Source organism: Macaca thibetana, chromosome 11, assembly GCF_024542745.1.
Source record: "Macaca thibetana thibetana isolate TM-01 chromosome 11, ASM2454274v1, whole genome shotgun sequence".
In the NCBI taxonomy this organism is placed as follows: Eukaryota; Metazoa; Chordata; class Mammalia; order Primates; family Cercopithecidae; genus Macaca; species Macaca thibetana.
The window spans coordinates 46,493,188-46,509,193 of NC_065588.1; the positions used below are offsets into that span (position 1 = coordinate 46,493,188).

Consider the following 16,006-nt stretch of genomic DNA (forward strand, 5'->3'; position numbering starts at 1 on the left):
TTTCAGTTTCTCCACCATGGGCCAGGAACGGTGGTTTACACGTATAATCCTAGCACTTTGCGAGGCTGAGAGGGGAGGACTGCTTGAGCCCAAGAGTTTGAGACCAGTCTGGGCAACATGGCGAGAGCCCCGTCTCTACAAAAAATAAAAAATGACAAAATTAGTTGAGTATGGTGACATGCATCTGTAGTCCTAGATACTTGGGAGGCTGAGGCAGGAGGATCTCTTGAGCCCAGGAGGTCGAGGCTGCAGTGAGCCATGATTGCACCACTGTACGCCAGCGGCCTTGGCAATGGAGTAAAACCTTGTCTCTTAAAAAAAAAAAAAAAAAAAAAAAAAAAAAAAAAAAAAAAGGGCCAGGCACGGTGGCTCACGCCTGTAATCCCAGCACTTTGGGAGGCTGAGGTGGGCGGATCACCTGAGGTCGGGAGTTCGAGACCAGCTGGATCAACATGGAGAAACCCCGTCTCTACTAAAAATACAAAAAAAATTAGCCAGGCGTGGTGGCGCATGCCTGTAGTCCCAGCTACTCAGGAGGCTGAGGCAGGAGAATCTCTTGAACCCGAGAGGCGGAGGTTGCGGTGAGCCAAGATCATGCCACTGCACTCCAGCCTGGGCAACAAGAGCGAAGCTCTGTCTCAAAAAAAAAAAACAACTCCACCCTGGACTCTAGAAGTAAAGGACAGAAACCCAGTGAGACCTGTGTCGGACTTCTGACCTCCAGAACTGAAGGATAATAAATGTAGTTTAAATAAAGGAGAGAAGGAAGTGAAAAGGAACACAGCTGTAACAGCTGTTGCCAAGGAGGTGAGCATTTGCTTTGGATCAGCTCCTTGAATTTGTGTTGGATGGGTCTTCTACAGTTGATTATAGCTGTTGACCTCTGAACTCAGATGACTGATTACCTAACCTTTAGGAAATTTCCACTAGAGGGCAGAGTGTCTCTAGACTTGCGGTAAACAGAGTCTCAGAAACAAAAAAAAGTAGACTCAAATTCTTGCCTCAATTTAGGAAAACATCTGGCAACTGCAGCTCTAGTCAATAATGGCCCCGAAAAGTCAGGAGAGAGGGCATGCTCTGAGACCAACACAAGGGAACAGAAAGGAGAGCAGGAGGAAGGAGAACCACATTCAGATGGACATGCTTCACTGAATACTAGAAGCACAGATACACTTACATGCAAGAGATGAAACTGTCCAGCTCCCGCCAGGCATAGAAAAAAGGAAGGAGGTGAGGAAAGAGTGGAGAGTACAGGGTTTAATCCTTCCTGGACAGGTCACCTAGTCAGGAAAGAAGCAGGAGAGAACAGAGATGTCCAGTAGCTACAGCAAGATGCACAGGCACGCTGAGCAAGTTCTGAGCCAATGGCAGCTATAAGGAATAATGATACAGGAGATCATCAATATCTAGGCCACATTCCATCAGTTGGTCCTGGTGTCAGTGCCTGCTCAAGCAGAGCCCCTCCCACTTGGGATTCTGTATTCCTTTAGGCTGAAATCCCTAGCTCTTGGACTAATTACAGTCTGACTGCTTCAAAACTTGCAAAGTTCAATTATGAGTTTATCATTAAGTGGCACCTTTCTTTGGCTCTTGGCATAAGATGGGTATTTGAAATACTACATACCCATTCACTTAGGACACTTGCCTCATACAGTAGTGGGGTGAGGTGTATATTTAGTTCCTTATATAAACTATACCTTGAATATCACAGCATGGTTATCTTGTGGTGGCTTGTGAACTATCACCATTTCTAAGCAACTTAACAATCTGCTTTTATACAGTTTATGTGGCTCTGCATATGATTTCCTTTGAAAAAGTCCCCATGTCAAAAAGAAAAAATATGAAATCCACTGAAGCAGGTAGGTAAGGGATAGGAAATGGTTGAGGCCATCTCTTAAAAAACTCTTAACCCTATCATCCTCTAACAAAAGCCATTCCTAAGGGACAGGAAGAAGGCAGAACTCCCCTCTTGCATCTAAGTCACATCTTAAAAGGTAAAACAGTAGGCTGGGTGCGGTGGCTCACGCCTGTAATCCTAGCACTTTGGGAGGCCTAGGTGGGCAGATGATGAGGTCAGGAGTTAGAGACCAGCCTGGCCAACATAGTGAACCCCCGTCTCTACTAAGAATACAAAAATTAGCTGGGCACGGTGGCACATCCTGTAGTCGCAGCTACTAGGAAGGCTGAGGCAGGAGAATCACTTGAACCCAAGAGGTGGAGGTTGTGGTGAGCCAAGATCGTGCCACTGCACTCCAGCCTGGGCGACAGAGCGAGATTCCATCTCAAAAAAAAAAAAAAAAAAAAAAAAAAGGTAAAACAGGCTTGGTGTGGTGGCTCACACCTATAATTCCATTGCTTTGGGAAGCCGTGGTGGGAGGAATGCTTGAGGCCAGTACTTGGATACTGGCCTGGGTAACATAGTGACACCCTATTTACAAAAAAATAAGAAAATTAGCCAGGCATGGTGGTGCACACCTATAGTCCCAGCTACTTGGGAGGCTGCAGTGGGAGACTCCCTTAAGCCCAGGTTTGAGGCTGCAGTGAGCCGTGATCATGCCACTGAACTCCAGCCTAGGTGACAGAGCAAGACCTTGTCTCTAAACTAAAAAAGGCAAAACACTCATAGAAGAGGCAAAGACTTTGGAGCCCTAGGCTTTTTGCTTGGCCTGCTTGAGTAGATGGGGCTCACCAGGTTTGATGGAGAGAGAACATCTGTTGAGTAATCCCTATCTTCCCCCATAACCCAAAGAAAGAAGCCATCTTTCATCCTCACCTTTCCCCTGATCAAGGCTTTCAAAGCAATCCGTGCAATTAGGTAGGACCAGATGACATGCAGAACCTGTAGGGTCAGCAGCAGGCCATTGAGGAGCCACCATGAAGCATAAGGCCCGATTATCTCCCAACTCTCAAAGAGGGTCGTGTTCAGAATCCTAGAAGAGGGAGGCCAATGGTCAGATTCTAAAGTCAAAGCTCAGAAGACAGGGATGAAGCCGAGTCCTAGGGATGGAGAGCCCTGTGTGTTTTCCTACCAGCCCTTTTATCAGCTGAAGTTCCAGGGACTGTCATCCACAGTAAGAAAATAAAGAAGGGGAGGAGCCTGTTGTGTTTTCTATCCTTAGGGACAGGGAAAGATATATAAATCTTAGGAACTGATGGATTAAGTCACATTATTAATGACTTCAAATATGCGGAGTTTGACGAAATTAGGACAGAAGTGGGACTCTAATCCTAGGAATGACTCAGCTCCTCAGACACATATAGGATAGGACAGTAGGTAGCTGATTCCCATAAAGCAGTGAATGTAGAAGTGAAAGGAGACGGGGTGGGGGAGGGGGGAGAGGAGAGGGGGAGAGAGAGAGAGAGAGAGAGAGAGAGAGAATGAGAGAGAATGAGAGAGAGAATGAGAATATGTGTGTGTTGGTCAGGGTTGGGACCAGAGCAGGAACACAAGCAAGAAGGGCCTGAGAATTGTATCAACAGGGCAAAAGAAGGCAAAGGAATTACTTAGGCATAAAATTAGGACTGTTCCTCAGAGATGAGTCAAAAAAACCAGAAGCCAACCGAGTCGGGTACTCTGAGTCTGGATCCGACCTTGCTAGAAATACGGTGTGAGGCAGCAGAGGTCCTATGAGAGTCCATAAAAGGTCAGCACAGGCCAAGGTAAAAGCAGGGCAATAGGGTTCTTGTGTTCTATTGGCAAAAATAGAATAGAATAGAACAGAAAAACTGAATGGGCAAAATGAGAATTGGCAAAAGGTATCATTAGGCTCATACCTACCACAACTCTACAGCCCTACCACTTACCAGAATGGATAGATTCCTAGACGTGTAACCATAAAAACAGCACTGAAGATAACAAAAAGGGTGTCACAGAGCCGCTGATATTTGGCATAATTGGCCAGCTTGGCTGCCTGGAGAAAGGAAGAAAGAATTGAGCTGGGGAGAAAGTCCTCACATAGGAAGAAGAGAAGAGAAGAAGATGGAGAAAGACTGGGTTTTTACCTCCAGCAAGAAGTCTGAGACATCATGTAGACACATGATCAGAGTTCCTGCTCGAACCATATTGTTGATGTAGGAGAAGGAGATGAGCCCAATGGTGACCAAGTGATGCACAAACATGATCAGGAAGTCCTAGGAAGGAATGGAAATAGAAGAGGGAGGTAAAAGCTGGGCCGTAGAAACACCAGCCAACCCAATGTCCTGCATTATTCTCTGAGGATCTTACCCCACCCCGTATATAATAGTTTCCATTGGCCAGGCGCAGTGGCTCATGCCTGTAATCCCAGCACTTTGGGAGGGCAAGGTGGGCGGATCACCCAAGGTCAGGAGTTCGAGTTCAACCTGACCAACATGGTGAAACCCCATCTCTACTAAAAATACAAAAATAAGCCAGGTGTGGTGGCGCACACCTGTAATTCCAGCTACTCAGGAAGCTGACGCAGGAGAATTGCTGGAACCTGGGAGGCAGAGGTTGCAGTGAGCCAATATCGCGTCACGGCACTCCAGTCTGGGCGAAAGAGTGAGACTCCATCTCAAAAAAAAAAAAAGTTTCCATTCTGCTTAGACTCTCCTCTGGCTACCTAGCATTTAACTGAACACTCCCTACATCAGTGACTGACCCATACTCTACGTTAATGCAGCTCAAAGGCCAGAAAGTAAAAATTTCCTTTGGTAACTGCGGAATATATATAGTGTGGATGCTGAACTGACACCTGGGGATAACTTCCCAGTGGGACATACAAGCCTTAGAGATCTCTGAGGTTCTATGACTCTTCTGTTTTAATGAGAGAAACGTCAACCACAAGGACCTAATAGAAGGGATAGGTTTGTGGCTCTAATTTCCTCTTGGGTTCAAATGTCAAGTTAGATCTAGGGAAGTCTCTAAATACTTGAGTTATCAGACACATCTATTAAATACTTCTCCGTTTATTATGTTTAAAACTTAAATATGTATTTCAAACTTTCTTATATGTATCACAATTAAAATAAAATTGTAATAAAGTGACCTGTGTCTTCTGACCATAGGAGAGTAAAAGGCATAAAAATTGAGTATCAAGTTTCTGGCCGGGCGCGGTGGCTCAAGCCTGTAATCCCAGCACTTTGGGAGGCTGAGACGGGCGGATCACGAGGTCAGGAGATCGAGACCATGCTGGCTAACACGGTGAAACCCCGTCTCTACTAAAAATACAAAAAAGTAGCCGGGCGAGGTGGCGGGCGCCTGTAGTCCCAGCTACTCGGGAGGCTGAGGCAGGAGAATGGCGTAAACCCAGGAGGTGGAGCTTGCAGCGAGCTGAGATCTGGCCACTGCACTCCAGCCTGGGCGACAGAACGAGACTCCGCCTCAAAAAAAAAAAAAAAAAAAAAAAAAAAAAAAAAAAAAAAAAATTGAGTATCAAGTTTCTATGTTAGATAACACTAACAACCTGGTTAAGTTTTAATTCATTCCCATAAATGCTAACCCTGGTTTCCTTCACCAAAGATAACCCTGAGTTAGTGACAGATTAGGGTTAGAGCTGCTGGAACCACCTTATTTCAGGTAGACGCTAATAAAAAAGTAAAGATTCTGCCTTTTCTATTTGGTTGTATAAAACTTAAGTCATTTCCAACTCTGTCACTATCTGGGCAAGTCATCTCACTTCTCTCAATCTTTGCTTCCTGAACAATAGCAGGAAGAGAGTAAAACCCCTTCCAATTGACTTTCTTTGAGTAAGTCGGGTAACCAGAAAGGGAGTACAGACAGAGCAAGTGTCCCTAATGCCATGTGAAAGCCATTATCCAGCTTTTCTGGAATCAGGTGTTTTTTCTAAATAAGGCATTGCTATCCCCCAATTCTGACTAGGATTTTTTTCTTTAGATATGTAAGAAGCTTAAAGAAGAATATGGAAAAAAGTATGCTTCTTAGCTGGTTAATTGTTCTTATCCTGGGGCTTCCCTGAATGTCTTAAATATACTTCATCATTAATTCAGTCTCATTTCTGGGAACATTACAACAAGCTAAGAGTCCATCAAACCCAGTTTCTCCTTTTGCGGTCTCAGGGAAGATAATACATCATAATGGCAGTCATGGAAGCTGCTAGAAAGGAGGATGCAGTAAGTTTGGGACTTGAGGGGGCCAACGTCCTTACCTTTCTTTTAATGTCTGTAAACTGAGAAAACATAAGGGACCAATAGAAGGCCAATTCCATGATATAATAGTAATAAAGCCCACTTGAAAGAGGCTGCAAGAGAGAAAGAAGTAGTTAGATTACCGACTAGTCAAACGTGCATTCCACCTCTCCAACTTTCTCTGCCTTGGAGGACCAATACCCCAAATTATTAGACATTTCTCCTCCCCATTATCTCCCAAGATACGCAATAGCTAACAGACTTTGGATTGGTGTAGAGACTTAAGCCTCTTCCCTCGCTCCTCTGCACACCCATCTTCAGCTCTCATCTTACAGAGATGAGATACAGTTAACACATACTATAGCACAATCAAATCAGTATGTCTAGGATTCTGGGCAATTAGTGCTTTTTACAGGATTGAATACACATAGGCCTTCTCCTCTTCCACCCCTTTAGCAGTTCTTTGACATATTTCCAGTATAGATTACAACCAAGATGCTCTTAATGGGATTTCAAGTTACCCTTGATACAAAAAAGACATCTGAACCAGAAAGTACCTCATTAAATACCAGAAAACTGCTTTTATTTCTAGCCCAATTAGAGTGAATATAATGGGGAAAATCAGAAGAAAAAACTCACTGGATTTCATTGCTATGGGGGTCTCAGGAATAGATACCTCATATGACTCTTAGCAGTGGGAAAATTAATAAAAATAAAAAATAGATACCCTGAATATATGACTTAAAGAGACTGAACCCCTAATCCGTCAATCCCAAGGAAACACACCATCTGTCCTGGGGACTGGCAAAGGATCCTCACTCACTCCATCTTACACACATTCAAGACCTCTATCCTGAAACGACTCAGATCCTACCTGAAATGGATAGTTATGCCAGCACTGTCGGATGTCCCAGAACCAAGGTGACTAAGAGAAAACAGATAATCCATGTCAATCCTCAAGATTCTCACCTGGCTTCAAGATCTACCCCATGTAATCCCCTTCTCTCTAGGCTGGGGCAAAAGAGAGACAGGAAAGCCCCCAAACAGATTTAAGGGCTCCCCAAAGGATCAATAAATAGCTAGATTGTTCATCTACAACAGAGTGTTATAAATAGAAAAACTATGCTTTGAGGTAAATAAGAACAAAGAGAATTTTAGGATAGTTTTAGGAAGTATCACCACCTGGAATATATATACAGGAAGACAGTGATTCATTTGATAACCAAGAAAGGTATCTCCATGCCAGGTTCAGAAGTCAAAACTAATAATCTCTAATGGAATAATGATTATGTCCTTTGAGGAGTTTGTGTATATCATCTTTGCTGCTGGATTTCTTACCATTAAATTGTTCATAATATTGTCCTATTATCCTTTCAATGACTATAGGATCTGTAGTGATAACCCTTCCCATATTGGTAATTCATATTTTCTTTTTTTGTTGGAGTTTGTCCATTAATCAGACCTTTCAAAGAATGAACTTTTGGCTTTATTAATTTTATCCATGGTCAGGCACAGTAGCTCACACCTGTTAATCCCTGCACTTTGGGAGGCTGAAGTGGGTGGATTGCTTGAGCCCAGGAGTTCAAGACCAATTTGGGCAACATAGTGAAACCCCGTCTCTAAAAAACTACAAAAATTAGCCCAGTGTGGTTGTGCATGTGCCTGTAGTCTCAAGTTTCTTGGGAGGCTGAGGTGGTAGCATCGCCTGAGCCTGGGAAGTTGAGGCTGCAGTGAGCTGTGATCATACAACTGCACTCCAGCCTGGGTGACAGAGTAAGACCCTGTTTTAAGCAAAAACAAAAACAGGCCAGGCATGGTGGCTCATACCTGTAATCCCAGCACTGTGGGAGGTGGAGGTGGGAGGATCACCTGAGGTTAGGAGTTCGAGATTAGCCTGGCCAACATGGTGAAAATCTGTCTCTACCAAAAATACAAAAATTAGCTGGGCCTGGTGGCGTACTCCAGTAGTCCCAGCTACTCGGGAGGCTGAGGCAGGAGAATCACTTGAACCCAGGAGGCAGAGGTTGCAGTGAGCCGAGATTGCACCACTGCACTCCAGCCTGGGAGACAGAGTGAGACTCTGTCTCAGACAAACAAAAACCCCACAAATGTATCCATTGTTTATCTAATGCCTATTTCATTAATGAATTTCCACTTATTTACTTTATTATGGTTTTTTAGAAATGGGGTCTCACTATAGAGATTGGATCTCGTTATCTTGCCCAAGCTGATCTTGAATTCCTGGGCTTAAGTGATCCTCCCACTTCAGCCTCCCAAAGTGTGGGGAGCACAGGGGTAAGCCACCACGCCTGGCCAATTTCTGCTTATTTTTTATTATTTCCTTCCTTTAACCTATTTTGCTTATCTTTTTCAAGAACCTAAAGCAGAAACTTAGATTAACTTTAAGCCTTTCTTTTGTAATATTAACATTTAAAGCTATAAATTTCCCTCTAGGTATGTTGTATCTGTATCCCAGAAATTTTGATATGTTTTACTTTTAGCATCATTCAATTAAAAATATTTTCTTATTTCTCTTGTGATTTTTTATTTGATCCACAGGTTATTGAGAAGAGTTGTTTAACTTCCAATTTTTTTTTTTTTTTTGAGACAGAGTCTTGCTCTGTCACCCAGGCTGGAGCGAAGTGGCGTGATTTCGGCTCATTGCAACCTCTGCCTCCCAGGTTCAAATGATTCTCGTGCCTCAGCCTCCCCAGCAGTTGGGATTACAGGCACGCACCACCATGCCTGGCTAATTTTTTGTATTTTTAGTAGAGATGGAGTTTTGCCATATTGCCCAGGCTGGTCTTGAACTCCTGAGCTCAGGCAATCTGCCTGCCTCAGCCTCCCAGAGTGCTAGGATTACAGGTGTGAGCAACTGCATACGGGCGACTTCCAAATATTTTCCATGTCTCTCATTACAATTGACTTCTAATTTAATTCCATTATGGTTAGAGAACACATTCTTTAAGATTTCAATATTTTTAAATTTACTGAGACTTATTTTATGGCCCAGCATTAGTTTATCTTTCTACATGCACTTAAAAATTATATGTGTTCTTCAGCTGTTGGTGTAGTGTTTTATAAATGTCAATTAGCTAAAACTGGTTGATCATGTCATTCATATATTTTACATCTTTAGTGATTATTTATTTATTTATTTATTTTGCCTAGGGTTTAGGTCAATTACTGAGAGAAAAGTATTAACATCTTCAAGTACAACTGTATATTTGTCTATTCCTTTACTTCTGCCAGTTTTTTGTCTATAATATTTTGAAAACACAGTGATACCATTTAGAGAGAAATAGTATGGTACAGGGAAAAAAACATGAACTCAAGAATCAAAAAGCCTGAAATTCTTCCTTCTTTTTCTGAGGCAGAGTCTTGCTCTGTCACCCAGGCTGGAATGTAGTGGCTCCATCACTGCTCACTGCAGCCTTGACCTCCTGGGCTCAGGTGACTCTCCTACGTTAGCCTCCTGAGTAGCTGGGACTACAGGTACATGCCACCACACCAGGCAAATTTTTGTAGAGACGGTGTTTCACCATGTTGCCCAGGTTGGTCTTGAACTCCTGGGCTCAAATATCTGCCCATCTTAGCCTCCCAAAGTGTTAAAATTACAGATGTGAGCCACTGTACCCGGCCCCCTGAAATTCTTCTTTGACTCTGACAATTAACTAAAAAATGGGAATAATACCCGTTTCACCCACTTTAAAGGGTTGATTCCATTTCTCCTCCTTCAATTTTTGTCAAGTGCTTTGTAAAACATTAAGTATTATGCTGATTTAGTTATTACTGATATTACTAGTATCTTCTAGGGAGAAGCAGTAGAGTTATAAGGTTACTGAAGTCAGGCCCCAGACAGAAGACAATCTATTAGGATATAAACCTGGACTGTGGGCATCACAGAGGAGGAAAAGTTGGGGGAAATATAAAGATCTAAAGGCATTTATGCCAGGCACAGTGGCTCACGCCTGAAATCCCAGCATTTTGGGAGGCTGAGGTGAGTGGATCACCTGAGGTCAGGAGTTCAAGACCAGCCTGGCCAACATGGTGAAATCTCGTCTCTACTAAAAATGCAAAAATTAGCCAGGTATGGTGGTGTGCACCTATAGTCCCAGCTACTCAGAAGGCTAAGGTAAGAGAATCGCTTGAACCCAAGAGGTGGAGGTTGCAAGTGAGCTGAGATTCCACCACTGTACTCCAGCCTGGGTGACAGAGCGAGACTCTGTCTGAAAAAAAAAAAAAAAGAAAAAAAATCTAAAGGTATTTAACTCTTGCTTCTAGATTAACTCTTGTTTCTAGAGATCTAGGCATGATTACAACCCAACAGAGGACTAGAGAAAGTTAAGACTCACCGACCAGAGAAATCTAATTCCATAGCAGAATATACATAAATAAAATGTGAATCTCCACCTGGGTGGACAAAGAGGAGAGGTTAGACAAATGTCCACTGAAACCGAAGTCTCTGAGGCTAGGGAAGTCAAGATAGCAAATCTGGGGATAAGAGAGTTACTGGTGAGAAAGAGGATCAAGTCCTAGAATAGGGGCAACTACTGTCATTTAAAAAGCCAAAGACAGGGGCCAGGAGTGGTGGCTCATGCCTGTAATCCCAGCACTTTGGGAGGCCGAGGTGGGCGGATCACCAGGTCAAGAGATCGAGACCATCCTAGCCAACATAGTGAAACCTTGTCTCTACTAAGAATACAAAAATTAGCTGGGCATGGTGGCGCACGCCTGTAGTCCCAGCTACTCAGGAGGCTGAGGCAGAAGAATAGATTGAACACAGGAGGTGCAGGTTGCAGTGAGCCGAGATCACGCCACTGCACTCCAGTCTGGTGACAGAGTGAGACTCCGTCTCAAAAAAAAAAAAAAACAAAACAAAAAAACCAAAGACAGAGTCATCTTCCATTAGGAAAAATATTAGGCTCTATCATCAGACTCCCTAGCATTTTTCTTTACATGACAATTACTAATACAGTGCTCAGAGGATAATTAGAAAAAGCTCAATAAAATGAAGAATAGTATTTCCCAGAAAAGGAATGCTTCCTAAAAATTGTCAACTTATAGCAAGCAAGCTAGTACTCCCTCTATTAAGGTATACATGTGTTAGTACATCTACTTACATAAGTACAGTTATAAGGATTTACTCCCAATCTATTTAGGAAAAGGAAACAAAATGGAACCATACCTAGGTTAGTGGCAACATGTCCAAGAAACTTAAGGGAATCAGTGTTCCAGTTCCCTTCTTTCCTACCAATAATAGGCTGAGTTAGCTCTCTATATCCATTAACTGTTGTCCTAACAACAGAAGTGATTTTCAAAAAAGAAAACTTCAGTCCAGTTGTATCCCACCCTCTTCCTTATTCCCTCCCTCTCTCCTTGCATACTTACATGCTTTCACAGAATTTAGTGAGCGTTGGGGGCTTGTCCTGATTCCTCCTATGGCGAAACCAGCATTGGATTTTTCGGACATTCCAATCCAGCTGCTTTGACAGGCCCTCCAGCCTTTTCTTATCAGGATACTGTAAATGTATAAGCAGAGTCAACACCCGTCTCCTCAGACCCTTCCGAGACCCCTCCTTCAATACCACTGACTAGCTGAGTGATAAGGTATGATAGCCATAGTGGCTCAAGTGATGTTTATCTTTCCAAGTTATCCCAAAGTCATTTTTAGTAAGAAATTTTATCTTACATATCAAGGACCTGTACTGCTCACCTATACACATCCTTGTTTCGACTCTTCCTCCAGCCCAGGCTGAGTAAAAAAGGATATTAAAAACCCAAATTGCAGGCCAGGCATGGTGGCTCATGCCTGTAATCCTGGGATTTTTGGAGGCCGAGGGCCGAAGGATGGCTTGAGCTCAGGAGTTCCAGACCAGCCTGGGCAACATGGCAAAACCTTGTCTCTCCAAAAAACCAACAAAAAACCCGAACTGCAAAGGCTATCAGTACCGTCTCCATTTCGATTACACAACTAGGCAGTGGCAGAAACTGGAACAAGGAAAAACAAAAACAAGATATGGTGTGTGTTTGGGGAAAGAGGGGTAAAGGTGGCTGCTGGGCCTAAAACTCAAACATACTACTATGTAAACTTGACATACGTAGGGCCCAAAGGTTTTCCCTGAGGGGATAAAGCTCTCCATATAGCTACATAGACTACTCAAACATGAAAGATCATCCCATCCTATCCTTACCCTTAGGGATATGTGCTGTCTACCCTCCACTGCCCCATGGAGCAACGCCTTGTGTGAATTTTGCCTCTCTGTTTCTTTGCCCACTTACCTTGGTGATAGATACAAACACCTTTTCAAGGATGGCATTGGGTTGGGCCTGATAAGGACCACTGTCCTCGATGCCAATATGGAGTGCACAGGGTTTGGCAATAAACCTGTAATGGAGAAAATCCAAGGGCCAATTCTTTTAAAATAATTTTTATTTATAATTGACACATAATAATTGTACATATTTATGGGGTGTAATGTGATGTTTCAATGCATGTATACATAGGATAATGACGAAACTGGGGTAGTTACCATATCCATCACTTTCAACATTTATCACTTCTTTATGGTGACAACATTCACCAGCCTCAGCCTCCCAAAATGCTGGGATAACAGGTGTGAGCCACTGTGCTGGCTGGAAGCTTTTTAGAAATGCATAATCTTGAGCCCATCTCAGACTTGCAAAATCAGAACCTGCGCTTTAACAAGATTCCCAGGTGATTCACATGTCCATTAGAATGTGAGAACCACTAATCTACTTCAGAAGAATCTTGTAAGTGTACAATGAGATAATGTATATGAAAGACACTGGCACAAAGGAGGTGATTAATAAACGGCAGTTTTCCTTACATCAAAAGACCAAGATCTTAATTGGAGGGAAAAGTAGAACTGAGACTAAGCTCTTCCTGCATATAGATATCCTGGGTCTTGGATACCTTCCTGCCTAACCAAGAGGTTACGGAAATACTTCGATCTTTCAGGAGTCAAGAAGAAAGAAATCAGGAAGCTAGGAAAGGGGAGAAGGAAATTACCTATTAGCACTCTATCCTAGTCTCAGATCTACTAATAAGGCATATAAATTTGGTAAAATCACTTATCTCTTGGGTCTTGGTTTCATGATCTAAAAGAAGAGGTTATATCAAGCAGAGTCCCATGGATTTAAATTTTTAAAAAGAATTAAAAAGCCGGGCGTGGTGGCTCACGCCTGTAATCCCAGCACTTTGGGAGGCCAAGGCAGGATGATCACAAGGTCAGGAGTTTGAGACCAGCCTGGCTAACAACATAGTGAAACCCTGTCTCTACTAAAAATTAAAAAAAAATTAGCTGGGCTTGGTGGCAGGCGCCTGTAGTCCCAGCTACTTTGGAGGCTGAGGCAGGAGAATTGTTTGAACCCTGGAGGTGGAGGTTGCAGTGAGCCGAGATCGCGCCACTGCACTGCAGCCCAGGCGACGGTGCGAGAATCCGTCTCAAAAAAATAAATAAATAAATAAAAAATAAAAAGAGGTTATGAGATGATTTCTAAGATTTCTTTTTCTGTATCTAAGATTCTATGATGTTATCATTGATTGATTATAATTAATTTCTAACTTTTGAATCTTTGAAAATTGAGGAACTATTCCTTGGTTCTTCAAGAAGGATCTTACTCTCCCCCACAACCAGAGATTTCTATGAATATCAGCACTAGGAAAAGCTCTATATTGCCACTTTCAGGATAAGTCAAAACCAGTTTTAGCCCTTAGCATCTTAAGGAGTCCCATAATGAAAATATGACTGGGAGGTGTAAAATGGAGTGCCATTGATCTATTTTCTTGAGCTGCATTTGAATCTAGAATATATTGTCTCTAAAGGAGGGATTGAGAAATAAGAAACTTTTCTCCCTCTATGAAAACTTTTTACCTTATCACCAAAGTTCCTGAGCCATAGGGTAATATTTATTCAGAGCATAAAGTTAGCCACATCTGTAACACATTCTCTTTTACACAGGTGGTAAAAAAAATAGTTCCATTCAAAGGCCAATGCTAGTGGATACATTAATTTACATTTACTGGTATACTATTCTGTATACCAATAATATTTTAATCCCTAACTCATGTTTAAACTCCTTCTAAACACAAATAGACTGCTTTCATATTTACCAACGTACTGTGCTCAGCAGTTGCTCAGTAACTGACAAGCAATAGGTTTTAGTGAAACCCACTCTTGTTCTATTGGAGCTCAATTCCGACCCAGGATTAATCAGCATTCAGAAGAGTAAATGAGGCAGTCATTCTTTGTTGTTGAGTTGATACCATATTAGAGATAAAAATCATCTAAACAACCCTGTCTCCTCCTCCTTTTCCTATCAACATAATTGCATGAAAATCCAAAGGCAGAAAACAGCCTTTCCAATTCCTACTCTTACCCCCAACCCAGGCTTCTTTAATCCGGAAGCAGTCAGGTGATTAAAACTCAGGACTTGCAGTTAGACAGATTTTACCAGCTTAAAGACCTTGTGATTGTTACATACCCATAGAATGGAGATAATATCTACCTCACAGGGTTAAAGATAAAATGATACAATGTATGCCTATACCAATACCTGACATTTAGTAAACATTCATTAAAGAGTAGCAATTATTATTTCACTAGAAACATATTTCAGTCTGGGTACTCCGGTACCTCCAGCAGAAAGTGAGAAGCAAGAAATCCTCTTTAATATAACAAGTCTATATTCTGCTTACCTGGGTGAAGCCAATTTTAAAATTACTATTATCTGGATCATGGTGTGGACTTAATAATCTAGCATTGTCATTAGCTCACATCCTGCCCTCATTAGTTCAGAGTTCAGTGAAAAGCATAAAGCTACTCATATCCAGTCAGTTCCAGCTATATGGAGCCTAAGAATATTTGACAAATACTTGTTGAGTGTTTATTTTGTGCCACAGAATGAAGCTTTATTATGATATTTTACAGACTTGATTGGAAAAGACTCTTTCCTAATTTGTGATAAAAATTAAATATATAGATTTAGTTACACAGTTAATGAATTACGTTACTGAAGAAAGTGAAATTATTTGAAATTAATAGCTTTTGAGAAACTACTAATTCTACATCATACAAAAGGCTGGCATTTGGTATAACTTATAAAATAGGTATCTAGGCTGGGCGCGGTGGCTCATGCCTGTAATCCCAGCACTTTGGGAGGCTGAGGCGGGTGGATCACAAGGTCAGGAGTTCGAGACCAGCCTATCCAACATGGTGAAACCTCATCTCGACTAAAAATACAAAAAGCCGGGCGTGGTGGTGGGCGCCTGTAACCCCAGCTACTCAGGAGGCTGAGGCAGGAGAATTGCTTTAACCCAGAAGGTGGAAATTACAATGAGCTGAGATTGCACCATTGCACTCTGACCTGGGCGACAGAGTGAGACTCCATCTCCAAAAAAAAAAAAAAAGATACCTAGGCTGGTCAATTTCCAGAGGCTGGCATTTATCCTTTCTGCTACATCAGCACTTCTCAAAGTGTGGTTTACAGACCCCTGGGGAATCCAGAGACCCTTTCAGTAGGTCTACAAGGTCAAAACTATCTTCATAATAATTCTATAATTTCATAAAAATCCTTTCTCTCTCATGAGAGTACAGTGGAACTTTCCACAAGTTACATGACATATAACAACAGACTGAATGCAGACGCTGACATGAGACTACAACTGCCAGATATTTTCAAAAATGTTAAAATGCTACTCTTCTCAGTTTTTTGTTTTGGAAAACAGTTATTTTTCATAAAATGTAATGAGTTCATTGTTATTTATTTATATTGAGACAGGGTCTCACTCTGTCACCCAGGCTGGAGTGCAGTGGTGTGATCACTGCTCACTGCAGCCTTGACCTCCTCAGCTCAAGTGATCCTCCCACCTCAGCCT

General features: G+C 42.2%; 1 protein-coding gene across 5 annotated transcripts in view; it reads right to left on the minus strand.

Annotated features, from left to right (window-relative positions):
• Positions 1 to 16,006, minus strand: part of CERS5 (ceramide synthase 5) — a 37,238-nt gene that overhangs the window by 1,686 nt on the left and 19,546 nt on the right. Inside the window, exons 2-11 of one of the 5 annotated variants that reach the window (XM_050748684.1) lie at positions 12,388 to 12,493; positions 11,497 to 11,627; positions 10,461 to 10,518; positions 6,980 to 7,030; positions 6,126 to 6,218; positions 4,003 to 4,131; positions 3,805 to 3,911; positions 3,505 to 3,726; positions 2,774 to 2,930; positions 1,178 to 1,280 (exon numbers count right to left, since the gene is read on the minus strand). In XM_050748684.1, the coding sequence (XP_050604641.1) occupies positions 1,178 to 1,280; positions 2,774 to 2,930; positions 3,505 to 3,726; positions 3,805 to 3,911; positions 4,003 to 4,131; positions 6,126 to 6,218; positions 6,980 to 7,030; positions 10,461 to 10,518; positions 11,497 to 11,627; positions 12,388 to 12,493 (1,157 nt within the window). Of the gene's footprint in view, positions 1 to 327; positions 613 to 1,177; positions 1,281 to 2,257; positions 2,282 to 2,773; positions 2,931 to 3,504; positions 3,727 to 3,804; positions 3,912 to 4,002; positions 4,132 to 6,125; positions 6,219 to 6,979; positions 7,031 to 10,460; positions 10,519 to 11,496; positions 11,628 to 12,387; positions 12,494 to 16,006 lie in introns of those variants that run through there. The other 4 variants (XM_050748688.1, XM_050748686.1, XM_050748683.1 and 1 more) reach the window with 4 other exon arrangements.